We start from the raw sequence: 12,871 nt of genomic DNA, 5'->3' as shown, positions 1-12,871 counted from the left end.
CACAAGTTTCACTGTTTTTTTAAGAGCATCTGAAGCGTTTAAAACATAAAACATACTTCTGCCGAATAGTGAAGCATAACAAAACAAGCTTTGGAAATATAATTGGTCCAATTTGACACTTGAACCTTAAATGGGCACACTTCAGTAATGGAGATAAATAGATAATTTCTTTTGCAGAATGAAGAGTGAAAATGATAATCTATCTAGTAATATAAAATAGTGAGTTCAGGGAAGGCAGTGATAAAATAAAATTAATAACTTATATTTATCTCAAAAGCACTAGAACTAGATATTATGGCACGCAGGATTGCAACGATGCATAATCAGTACGAGTTGAATCCATGTGAATTCAAATAAAAGCATTGAGCTAAACTCCTCAGACAGCCTATCCTAATCGCATATGCTACTGTGATAGAATGGAACCTCTAAGATGGAAAAGCTATGGCCCCTGTAAGGGCTTCAACAGACTCTTGCTTTTTCTGCTCGTAGCATTCATTCTGTTCTCCAGAGGCATCGATAGGGATGAATTCGGATCGGATACGCATGGAATTTGGATAGTCCTATTTACCATATTTTAATTCGAATTCAAATAAGAATACAAAACGAAAATGAATAGTTCAAATTCGATCGGATTCGCATTTGGATATTACTTGACTTATAACATAGCATCATAACAAGTATCAATTTGCTTTATCGATGGTTTTATAGTTGATCAAAAATCATGTAATAGATAGGAGTAAATTATGAGCATAGTACATAATAGATATCTTATTGAAAATAACATATTTATTAATAAATAAGTAAATATATCAAAATAAATATAAAAATAAGTGTTTTCATAAATATATATCATTTAATAATAAAAATAAGTTCAGTAATACATTTGAATATAATTTATTCATTTAATAAATAATAAAAACGTATTTAAAATTAATGTGATTAGGCAAATTAAAATTAATTAAACTTTATCATTATATATCACTAGTAATATTATGTTAACATAATTAGTCATTTGTCATGTAGATAATTTTTTAATAGTTTAAATGGTGTAAATAAATATTTATTAGCAATATTAAAATTAATATCATTTGTAATTAGTATTTAGTAATATAAATAAGGTTTAGATGGATTCATTGGGTACTTTATCCTTTGAGGATATGGATAATGTTGGATATTTCACATTTTTGTTGAATACGGATCTGGAACCGGATAGAGAAAATACTAAAAATTGGATCTGGATACATCCATTTGACATCCATATTAAAAACGAATACGAATACGAATATCTATATTGGTATTTTTAGCGGATAGGAATTCAGATAATTCGGATTTCCAGACATCCATATCCATTCCTGGGCATCATGGTGTTGCTGTCAGGCTCAACAACCTCCGCCTCCTCAACATTCGGTCCATCAGTTGATTCCTCTTTTTCCGCTTCCCTCTTGTGAACCAGAACTGCTCAATAGCCGCTCAGCAAGCACTGTCAGCCCCTTCTTCCTTAGCCTTCTTCCTTTTTTCTTCTTTAGCAAGAGCCTCCGTATTGGCCTTTTTTCACCTGCATGTGCAGCCGCCTCCGGTTTCTCCCTCTCAACATGTTTGCATAACTTTGTCATGTCCCCATCTCTCCCCCTTTTATCCAATGCCCCCTCCAGAAGTGCTCTCATTTCATCACTAAATACAACACTCTCGTCCAAGAGAATACATCGTTTGGCTATCTTTATTGCATCATCCAACCTTGCAGGTTGCAGCATCTACATATGCCCTCAACAGCAACTCATAGATACCAATGTTTGGCTTCACCTCCTTTTCAGGCATCATGTTAAAGAATCCATGTGCTCATGAAGCCCTTCATTCTATCAACCTTTACCCAGCCACCCATGACTTTGTAAAATGCATTTGCGTTGGGCCTCAAGCCAGCATCGTCACACATCTTGTTGAAGCAACCAACTGCAGGCTCCATCCTATTCACCTTAAAGCAGAACTAAGCGAGTAAGACAAAGCAGGACTCCTCAATGAACAAGACATAGGTGTGCTCATTAGAGTTTATACCTCGCTCAGCCATCTCCTTTTACCATCCCTCTTCCTCAGTGCCTCCCTAACATCATTCTTGCCAGCCAGCCAATCAAATTATTGAAGAAGTGCAGCAGGAGCACACCTCTTCTCGACCATTTTCCCAAACACCTCAATTGCATCCTGAAACCTCAGCACGGCAATATGCATCAACCATCACACTAAAACTCCCTAGGTTGAGAGCAATTTGCTCCATGCACATTCTATCAAACAATTTGAGTGCATTTCCAACTTCCCATTCCTCCCAAATGCATCAAGCACCATGTCGTAACTCACCGTGCCAAACGTCACCTTGGAACCCGACTCCAAGCACCTCCTGATAGCAATCCATGGCCTCATTCTCCATGCCCTTAAGGAAAATACCCTTTCATCAGGTTCCCGTACACCACGCCATCGAGAATAGGCCCACCACCAGGCTTCTCTTTGTCACACCTAATTTTAAAACAAAATCAAGCACTACCTATATGTATGTCAGGATCTAGTTTTATATAGTAACATCATAAGTGAATAACATCAACAGTATCACGAAAAGAATTACAGAGAGACTATCAGAGATATATGCTTAATCCTAGAAACGGAGGCACCAAATTTCGCAGGCAATCGACGGGGGTTACGAACGCCTAGGACTCCGTACCATCTTCACAACAACTTCATAGCAGCTTCTTCTTCTGAGAAACGTTGGTTAAAGCAAGTGTGAGCACATGTCGTACTCAGCAAGTGTAGGAAACATATGAATGCAAGGCTTAAACAAGAAAAGGCTGGCTAGTTGACTTCATTAAGCATTTTTAGTTGTCAAATTTTATTAGCACGAATACTAAAGTACAAGTATATACCAACCCACATAATTATGCAATAAATAATAGCAATTTAATTCAACTTTCAATAGATTAATCATGTGAGGGTTCAGGCCGCTCTTGACCGTGAGCACGGCTGATCGATCAATTTTAGACACTTTGCAGAGGTTGTACATCTTTACCCACAAGTCACGTAAAAGCTCAAGAGAACTTTAGACCCAACCATATTGTGCTGATCAGGCACTCATCACACTACCGAGGTGTGACTGCATAGGGACGCTACGAGACCTTTACAAAGATTCCCTAATAAGTGGTAACCCGGTAAGATTTAAGGTCGAAGCAGAGCATAAATCTCTCTCAAGACTACGAAGATATCATAGAGCAGATCAGACTGAGGGCCGGATTATACCCTATCAACGCCTCCCCTCTTGCTCTTTCGGTAAGATTACTCCAAACTAGAGTCTCTAATTAATTAGCCAAGACCGGTGCCCATTAGTTCTTGTGGTTGCACTGTTTTCCTGGGTGGTCGCTCCATGTTCCAATTAAGCATGGTGATCTTATATTAATGAAAGGTATATCATAATAAAACAACAATTTCATCATTATAGTTGATTAGAACTACCGTAACCCAATTATAGCAGCTAAGCATAGCTATCCAACAGAAAGATAAAACCTAGGTTGATAAGGAATTATCATAAAAACTAAGAAATCTTAATAGGACCCATCAATATTAAATGCGGAGCAATGCAAAAGTGATTAAATATAGTTATTGGGATAAAAGCACAAAAACACACTTGCCTTTCTCAAAAAAAATAGCTGCTCAGATTATCTTTAGCTCCTGTTCTTCAAAGCTCTCTAACGATGTTCCTTCTGCTCGCATCAATCATCGGACACAAGCATACAAGCAAATAAACAAACATAACTAAGAACATTGCACCAATCAAAGAAAAGCTTTAAAAGAGCGTACTAAAGGATAGAGCTCGATTCTAGTGATGTGTGAAAGCAAAGAAATTCTGAAATCGAAATTGAACTGAATAAGATATGGATTTCCATATTAAAAGAATAGTTATTTGAACATGATGTAATGATGTAAGGATGATGTCACCATGAAGCAATAATCAAGAAAGAAATTAAATGAATGATAAATTGGTTCTGACTTGAGCAAGATTTTATAGTTAAACAAAGGATTATTCTAAGATAGCCAAGGCCAAAAGATTAGCTGAAAGAAAATACGGTTAGCAAGCATCCTAGTTATTTTTCTAGAAGAAAAGGTCCTACTTACTGCGTAGGCATGACATCACCATGACATCATCACTTGCATGCCGAGTGTCCTGTTTGCTTCTGCACATAGGATTATACACTAGCAGAGAATTGGGCTTTAGTTCCGGTTGGTAGGGTGCAAATATTCCGAAAATCCATCCGGGATAAACCAACCGGGATAAAACGGGTCACCACGGCCGGCGCTGCAAAAAAAAAAATCCCGAGCCTCCCAGGAGCCCCCCCCCCCACACCCACAAGTCACAAGTCACGCGATTTTTCACGCGAAATATGCGCGTGCGCGGTTCGTGGGATTCGAACCCACAACCTCCAACCTCGCGCGTAGCTTCCTTGCTATCCCACCTACACACCACATCTGAGTATGTAGGGGATGCTCCTTTTGTATTAACTCGTGGGGTACCCTTTTATCCCGGTTGGAAACACCAACCGGGATAAAAGACCCCCTTTTATCCCGGTTGGTATTACAAACCGGGATAAAAGGGTTCGAGAATTTAATCCTCTTCCAGCCACCTTCCAGTCACCTCGTTGGGGACCCTTTTATCCCGATTTGAAACACCAACCGGGATAAATGATCCCCTTTTATCCCGGTTGGTATTACAAATCGGGATAAAAGGCTCTTGACCCTTTTATCCCGGTTGGTGTTACCAACCGGGATAAAAGGGGGGGTCTTTTATCCCGGTTGGTGTTTCAAACCGGGATAAAAGGCCTCTCAGAGTCTTTTTTTTCCCACTAGCCTTTGCAACCGGGATAAAAGGTCCCGGTTGGTGAGCCCCCCACCAGTGACCGAGTTTTAGTCTCGGTTGGTGAACCTTTTATCCCGGGCCAACTTTAAACCGGGATAAAAGGGGGCGCATGGAAAGCCAATTCTCTACTAGTGATAGGAGGCCAGCATCGGTCGATTGATTATTTTGCTCGGCTTGCAAATATCATAGCTGCTTAACGACGTGCCCAGCTTGCTCGACGGCGATGGCCAGCGATTTGTGCAGCTCGGCGAGGTAGGGTGCATGGCCAGAGCGGCAGAGATGGAGCAGGCACGGCGTGGCTGGCTTCCTTGGCTCGGCAGGCCGGTGGACGTAGCAGCCCGAATGATACGCAGAGAACAAGTAAGTAAACTTGAAAACCAGGAGAGGATTCATATGGCCGGCGGCGCTCCAGTGCAGGATGGATGACGCGGAGTGATGCTCTGACTTCATCTCGGAGTTGCGGAGCTCCTGGCAAAGGCAGCTTACTCCAGTAGTCAACGAACTCCGGCGAATCAGGGAACAACTCTGGTGGCGATGCTCTGCTCCTTCGGCTCCTAGCGGCGTTGCGCTGTGCAAGGGGAGAGAGGCGGAGCTGCAGGTGCGCAGGGCACGAGGGCTCCCGTCCGGTAGGATCAGACCCAAAAGGATTAGGGTATTTCACAAGAACAGGGCAACAAGAACAAAAAGAAATATTAACACGAGCAACTCACAAATTAACATATTAATTTAATAGTCAGAGCTCATATTGCACTACAATGGCATAGGATTAATATGAAAATTAAACAACGTATGCCATTGTAACAAGGGTAGAGTTAACTATTACAATAATATTGTAACTTTAAGTTTTCAGATGTTAATTATTTGACGAAAATAAAATAATGCACGTATGTGGAGTTTTGATTGGAATTTCAATGGAACGGAACAAGAAGGGTCTGCACTGACATATTTGAAGCACATATTAACTAAACCATAGGCTAGATCATAAACAATGATGGATTGCGGGGATTTGCATAAAAGAGTAACAAGGCAGAAAGAGTATGCAGGGAATCAAGATTAAAGAATGCAGGGGCTATACCGTAGAACTTGCAAAAGATAAGGCATATATAGATTAAAGAACATAGATTGTGGAAGTAGTTTACGTGCAAGACTCCAGCATGGTGCTGTTCATGGCCGAGGACGATAGCTTTCAGCAGAACTTCATGGCCATGGACGACAGCAGCTCTGTCGAGCCTGCTATATGGTCCTCATCCATTGCAGCTAAGTTGGTGGGCAGAAGGCGACGACAGGAGTGTGTTTGACATTGTCGACAAGGGGAGATGAGTTTCAGACTGCTGTGACTGACATGTTGCTTGCTAGGTTCCAGGCGAGCTCAGGAAAGAAGAATGAAAAGAGCAAGCTGAAAAGGAAGAAAAGGAAAGAGAGACAAACAAAACTTCTTCTTTCTATTTTCCATCGCATTAAACATTTTTCAACTCAGACTTCCTCATTTAATCAGTAAAAAAATACATCGGCATGAGTGCACGCACATAGAACAACCTTATTTAATTTAGAAAAAAACCAACTGTTTTTCTGACTAAATTTCCTATTAAAAAATAAATGTTCGAAAAATTTTAAAGTTATGAGAAAATTATTATTTAATTATTCTTTCTAATCATATTCTAAAATTTAAAAATTTCAGGCTCCTTGTACAATGAAACGTCCTTGTCGTCACCTCGAGGCCACGATGAAGGCATAAACATTGGTATCAGGGGCGACGAGGCCATGATCGACCATTTCATCCCTGAGCTTGAGCGCCTGGCCCAGGTTGCCGTTCTGGGCGAGGGAGCGCGCCAGGATGCGGGGGTGGCGGGGGATGGGAGCACGGGTGAGTCGCCCTTGAGCGGGAGGCGGAAATGCTCGAGCGCGCCGTCGGGGCGGCGCCTCGAGGAACGGCGGTGCAGGTGAAGACTGTGTGGCGGCAGTTGGAGTAGATGGAGTGGCGCGTGAGGAGCGCGGTCTCGTCGAGGTCGTTGTCGCGGACGAACGCGAGGATACGGCGGTGGAGGTCGAGGCGCTTCCCAGAGAGAACCGAGCCCGGCGTTGGGACCGAGAGAAAAGCGGGGTCAAGAAAAGCGGGCGAAGAAGACGGGAAAATGGGCCGAGCTGGGATCGTAGTAGGGTGGGCTAGACAGACAGGCCAGGAGTCAGGATGGGCTAGAAAAATACAAGCTTAGCATTCAGGCTTTAAGGTGAATCCCACTCTCTCCCCAGTCACAGGATTGCTCTTTTTTGTTTTGCAGGTGATTCTCTTCAAGATTTTCGTAGGCTATTTCCTAAACTTAGTAGGCTTTAAGTACCGTTTTATAGTACCAAAGAGACAGTAGAAAAAAAATAAAAAACCGCAAGCTACTAATTTGTTATTTTTAAAAAAAACAATAGTGAGGAAAGACCCTTGAGAGGCCGCCGATTCTGGGAGCTTAGTGTTAGGTAATAAAATAATAAGTACAGGGGTGGGACGGGGATGCTGTTGTTAAAAAGGTTGTAGTGTTTTTCTTTATGTGTAATAATGGGTACACTGTATTTGGGGAGAGTATAACAATATCATTGTTAAGTAAATGTAATGAACAATTTGGTTGGGTGGAGAAAGAAACAGAATCTCCAGTTGGATAACTGGCCAAGTGTCATAGTGAATCTTTCATAAAAAAGTGTCAGAGTGAATCGGAATCGGTGCCGTGTTTACTGCAATATATTGTTCGACTTGCATGGCATGCACAACTCGAACTAGCATTGGAGCTGACCTTATCATAACTCAAGTACTCAACATGTCACTGCGTATTTCTTCCGTTCTTAAATATACATCATCGAGTTTTTCTTCAACTTTAACCAATAATATCTAATTAATAAAGTTAGTTTAGATTTATCTATTTGATTAAATATTCATAGAAAGATGAATAGTTAAACGGGTGAAAAAGTTAATGACGTCACATATTTAAAAAGAACCTTTCAAAATTACTTTGTTGCATATCACATCATTGACTCCACTCCCGCAATAAGAAAATGGTTGCCTGCTGTGCCAAGCACTACTAATCGATATTAGTTGACGATCTGTCACGGGTTGCTCGCACAAACGGAAAAGAAATGGAAAAGCGCAATTATTGACTCCAACGCGGTTCAAGAAAATGAACAATAGCTCGGCGCAGCATCTACGCTTACGGCATCCAGCCAGCACGCATCCACCGGAGCTTTTGCACAGGCGAGCACGAGCAACTCAGCAACTTGACAAGCCAAGACGCTTACGGGTTCATTGTACCTTTCCCGATAATTTTACAATTTTTATAGTGTCCGGCGCGGCATCTTCTGTTTGGTGTTTGTTCGAAAGTCAATTCGGCGGATGATATACGACTGCGAACTGACCACGAGGAGCAAGGTCAGCAGGAGCCACAGCCCACAGGGGCTGGAACAGCGGCGGCCAGGGATCGTGCGCTCGATCTCCCTCTCCCCCGGGTACGGCCTGTCCTTCTTCCTCCTCCCGCCCTCCCCTCCCTTTCTTCCTTCGCTATAGATTCCAGAGGCTCGCGTTGACCTGAGAGGGATTCATCCCGAGTGTTCTGGGCCCTGCTGCTGCTTCCTGATTTCTTCCAGGAAATTTGAGCTGCTACGCATTAGCCTCATCTCATCTCTCTCGGGGGATTCACCCATTTCATGTTGGGGATTGAAATTTTGCCAAAAATAAGAAGATTCCTGCGCGATGGTATGGTCCATAAGCGCGCGTGGCCCAGAAAAATCCTCTCTTTTTTTTGAAAAGACGAAAATTCCTCTTTTCCCCCCCTAACAGTTTGGAATGCCCATTTAGTTTCTGAGCTATTATGGCCTACAGGCAGGGTTCTGTCCCTGCAACGTTACAATCCTGCATCTGAATGGATTTGTACTGTTGAAATGTTGAACTGGCAAGGGCTGAAACTTCACAGTATGTGTTTTACACTGTTGAAGCGAGTACAGAACTGACGCACTAGTATTTACAAAGTAGGATCACTAGATGCTGGACATTGTGCTTCGGTCATACGCCCCTGAGGAAAAAGATGCAGTATCAAAACTAGTTGTACTAGTTCACTGTTCACTGTTGTTTCCCCTGAAGCAGATAAGGCCATATTTGTTTGAATTGCGACTTTCCTTTTGCAGATTTGCTTGAGGTTTGCACTCTTCTTAATTTTTCTGCACCGGAGCCACTGGATGTGAGTGATGGGGTGCATACCAACAAAGCATGCTGGTCAGTCGCCGGATTCACTGGATAGACGGGAAGCTGTAGCCCTTGCTGCTGAAACATCTTGTGAGAAAGTGAATCTTCCAGATTTTGTTAATATTGCTTCTGGAACACCGTGTGAGAATTGAACCCCTTCTTTCATAAGAAAGAGGAATCAATAGATTACTTTCGGATATGCTGTTGTGTTTTTCTGCTCAATCTGTTAATATTGTGCATTTTACATGCAACAGTAGTGCAGGCTAGCAGCTCTTTCACTTTTCCATAGTTTTTGGGTCAAACAAGACTAAGAAAAAACACTGTAACATTAACTAACTCTGGTATTCATGTATTTGTTGTTTTTTGAACAAGTTTATTAAGCTTCACCTATTGTTGCAGTTACAGTAAGTGAAGTTGAGGCACTACATGACCTCTTCAGGAAAATAAGTAATACAGTTGTCAAAGATAATCTAATTCACAAGGTAGTCCTCAATGCATAGTTTTGATTGGGTAACTATCTTGCGATAAACTAATTAGCATGTGCCCTTTCTTTTCCCTTTACCAGGAAGAATTCCATGTCGCTCTCTTTAGGAACAAGAAGAAGCAAAATCTTTTTGTTGATAGGGTAAGAGTATCAGTTGTGTCAAAGTTCTTGTAGTTTCAAAATGTTGCTCATGACTTCATTTACTGTAAAAAGAACAGCTTCTCTAAGGTTTCTTCCCATAACAAATACCTGATGATTGTTTGCCGTTGTATTGACTGGTTGCATTTACCAGAAACCATCAGTACTCATCTGTTAGACTCTCTAATAGCTTTTCTGCTTAAGTGTCATAGTTGTAGCTTCTGTGCTGTTTTAAATCTCAGATTGACAAAGTAGGATATACAAGGCTAAGCATATTGTTGATTCTGATGATTTGTGTTTAGTTGAAGAATTAGTTCAAATATGTTAGTGCTGTGTGTTCTTAAATCAGTTGTGTGTTTATAAAATTTATAATAACAAAAATCAAAAATAAATTGCAGTTATTTGACTTGTTTGATCAAAAAGGAAATGGTGTAATTGAATTTGGTGAATTTGTTCGATCTCTTAGTGTGTTTCATCCAGGTGCACCTGAAGAACAAAAAGCTGCATGTAAGGTCTCTTGATGAAGTTATTCTACCGAAACTCAGAATGTTCAGAAAAATTTAGATTTTTGTTAGCTAATTTTTTTATTTGTTATTGCAGTTGCATTTAAGTTGTATGACTTAAGGCAGACAGGCTTTATTGAACGGAATGAGGTAAGCATTGTTTTTCTTTTCATTAGATACTTCATGGTTTTCAGTGAACATACCTTTATACATTCTTATATCTGGTTGCACTATGTGCTGCATTCCTGTTACTGAATATTGATATTAGGTTGCCCTGTCCTTAAGAGAAGTTTTATCTATCTTTTCTTGTTCACTTGAAATCTGGAGTTAAGCATACAGTAGTTGAGAACAATTTCAAGAAAATGGTGTGATGCAACACTAAAATATATGAACAGTGTTTGAAACTTAGCCATATACATGATAGTGATTGCCAAATATATAGATTTTTTCCTTTCAACTGATTAGTTTTGAAAAAAATGTGAAAATAGTTCCATCTGAAACTAGTTTAGTTGGCACTAAACTAATAAAGCAGGCATCTAGAACTCGTTTCAGATATGATAGATCAGGAATGAGATGCATGAAAGTTGTCAATTATGTCAAGCGCTTGTGTGAATGGTCTTTTGACTATTTAGCCCGTTAATCATGTCTACTGTAGCGAACATGTCACATTAATTCAGTATTGCGGAAAATAAGACTGTTGAACAGGAAATTAGGAATGTTTATTACTAAATTCAATTATGTTGCAGTTAAAGGAGATGGTGTGTGCTCTGCTGGACGAATCAGAATTGGATATTACAAGTGATGCTGTCGAGATGATTGTTGATAGGGTATGAAAATATTCCATTCATTTAGTCCTTAGGTATCCTAAATCCCTAGCATAGAAGCAAAGATATCATTTTTGCATGGTGCTGAATCTTTTGATGTTGGTTGATAGACATTTGACCAGGCTGACACAAAAGGTGATGGGAGGATCGATCAAGAAGAATGGACAGCATTTGCTAAAGATAATCCATATGTTCTAAGGAATATGACCCTTCCATACCTTAAGTAAGTATGCACAGCTTTTAGTAATGTTTAGCAATGATATATTAACAGTACACCTTAATCATTAGAGTTTCTTTGTTATTTGACTTTGTTTAAAGCAGAATATAAATGCAACCAATTCTAGTCAGATGCATCTTTCTTCTTTTTGGTGGGAGAATGTTCCTTTCCCTGTTTTATATCTAATATGTGCCCTCTGAGTTTCATTCGCATGATTGATGGACTGTTACATTCTGTAAATGGACATAAAGTTTTTTTTCCTTCAGACTCAGCCTTGGTATCCTCTCTTTTTCATTTTTTGGATGAACATGTACACCTTGACTGATTTTATGAATGCCTTTCTTTCACTGACTGTTTCAATGGTCATAATCTGCAGGGACATCACCATGGTATTCCCAAGCTTTGTGGTTCACTCAGAAATCAGTGAGGCAGACATGGCTGCCAAACCTGAAATGTAACTGCAAGCTTGCAACACATCTCTGTACATCCTGATCTAAATATTAGTGAAAGGGCATGCTGAAAGCTTTTTCCTCAAGAAAAGGTTTGCAACACGTCGTTCAAACACCCGTTGTGCGTAGTATTGTGGACTACGTGTAAATGGTGGAAGTAGGAAACGAGTTTTGTTGTATTACCAACAAGCAAAGGAGCAATGTAGCATCCAACTCCAGCATCACTGACCAAATGTTTAGACATGTATATAAGTGTATAATCACACAGCAATTTGTCCATTGTTGGCTGATCTTTTTATTATTTCAGCTTTTATGTTGGAGAATGCTTAGGCGAGGAAGTTGTAGCCTCGTAGATCAAGTGCAGCAGTTTCGATTCAAAGGTCATTCAAAGAAAAAAGATGTACAATAACATCGAGAATAAGTTAATCATTCAAGGTCATTCAAGTGAATGCAATTTGCGATGTCCGCAGCTGTTTCGGTCCTACTTCTGAGTCTTGGTCGGACGACGCTCTATCAGTTAAGTTTGCTGCATTGATCTGGGCTCTGGCCGGGGGAAGCTGAGCTCAAATCGCAGCCAGCAAGCTGAAGAACTTAACGTGATGCTGACTAGAATTTTCGATTGCATTATTAGGACCACCAACAAGGTTCTTGTGTACCAAAAGCTTGATACGCTGGATAAGTACGGTTAAAATACTTCGGTGATACCCCAACTTCAACTAGCAACTTTCTAACTTTGAGTGAACTAAAACACATATATGCATCTCCTTTCACCGGTTACTATTTTTTACCAAACTACTTCATCTGTCCCAAATTTTAAATCATTTTAACTTTTTGATGTTCATAGATCTTACTATGCACCTAGATATAGATGCTTAGTACTCCCTCCAGTTACAAAAATTATAAGTCGTTTTGATCTTTCTATATACATAAATTTTACTATGCATCTTGACATAACTTAGGTACATAAAAAAATCATGTACCTAATAAAACAAAATGATCTATAATTTAAAACGGATAGAGTAAAAGTTATGCATCTAGAAAATTTAAAATAATCTATAATTTGAAACTGGAGGGTACATCTTTTACAATTTTTCAAATATTCAATGCTTAATTTCTTTTTGGTTGTTAGGATTTAAATTGAGTGGTGCATGGAGC

The 12,871-nt window shown here is 40.1% G+C and overlaps 1 protein-coding gene and 1 pseudogene across 3 annotated transcripts; one reads left to right on the top strand and one right to left on the bottom strand.

Annotated features, from left to right (window-relative positions):
- Positions 1 to 425: 425 nt before the first annotated feature.
- On the bottom strand, positions 426 to 8,563 carry LOC117856380 (pentatricopeptide repeat-containing protein At3g49240, mitochondrial-like; annotated as a pseudogene).
- Positions 7,970 to 12,177, top strand: LOC117858287 (calcineurin B-like protein 5). 3 transcript variants are annotated; one of them, XM_072293598.1, is made up of 10 exons: positions 7,970 to 8,117; positions 8,204 to 8,368; positions 9,044 to 9,242; positions 9,501 to 9,583; positions 9,667 to 9,726; positions 10,122 to 10,230; positions 10,324 to 10,376; positions 10,973 to 11,053; positions 11,161 to 11,273; positions 11,644 to 12,177. In XM_072293598.1, the coding sequence occupies exons 3-10, from the start codon at positions 9,104 to 9,106 to the stop codon at positions 11,723 to 11,725; spliced, it is 720 nt and encodes a 239-aa protein (XP_072149699.1). In that variant the 5' UTR covers positions 7,970 to 8,117; positions 8,204 to 8,368; positions 9,044 to 9,103; the 3' UTR covers positions 11,726 to 12,177. The 3 variants fall into 3 exon arrangements, with proteins under 3 accessions (XP_072149699.1, XP_034597220.1, XP_034597221.1); XM_034741329.1 differs by having other exon boundaries at positions 8,070 to 8,368; XM_034741330.1 differs by having other exon boundaries at positions 8,072 to 8,368; positions 9,044 to 9,191.
- The last annotated feature ends 694 nt before the right edge of the window (positions 12,178 to 12,871 follow it).

Source organism: Setaria viridis, chromosome 5 (genome assembly GCF_005286985.2).
Source record: "Setaria viridis chromosome 5, Setaria_viridis_v4.0, whole genome shotgun sequence".
In the NCBI taxonomy this organism is placed as follows: domain Eukaryota; kingdom Viridiplantae; phylum Streptophyta; class Magnoliopsida; order Poales; family Poaceae; genus Setaria; species Setaria viridis.
Note: the sequence above shows the minus strand (reverse complement) of the source record. Positions and strands in the feature narration are given on the sequence as shown.

Bases quoted from the DNA above. Each gene is read 5' to 3' on its own strand.
- LOC117858287 (XM_072293598.1), top strand. From the start codon at position 9,104: ATGGGGTGCATACCAACAAAGCATGCTGGTCAGTCGCCGGATTCACTG. The intron at 9,727-10,121 runs GTAAGAGTATCA...AATAAATTGCAG, and splicing joins AAAATCTTTTTGTTGATAGG to TTATTTGACTTGTTTGATCA. The intron at 11,054-11,160 runs GTATGAAAATAT...GTTGGTTGATAG, and splicing joins TCGAGATGATTGTTGATAGG to ACATTTGACCAGGCTGACAC.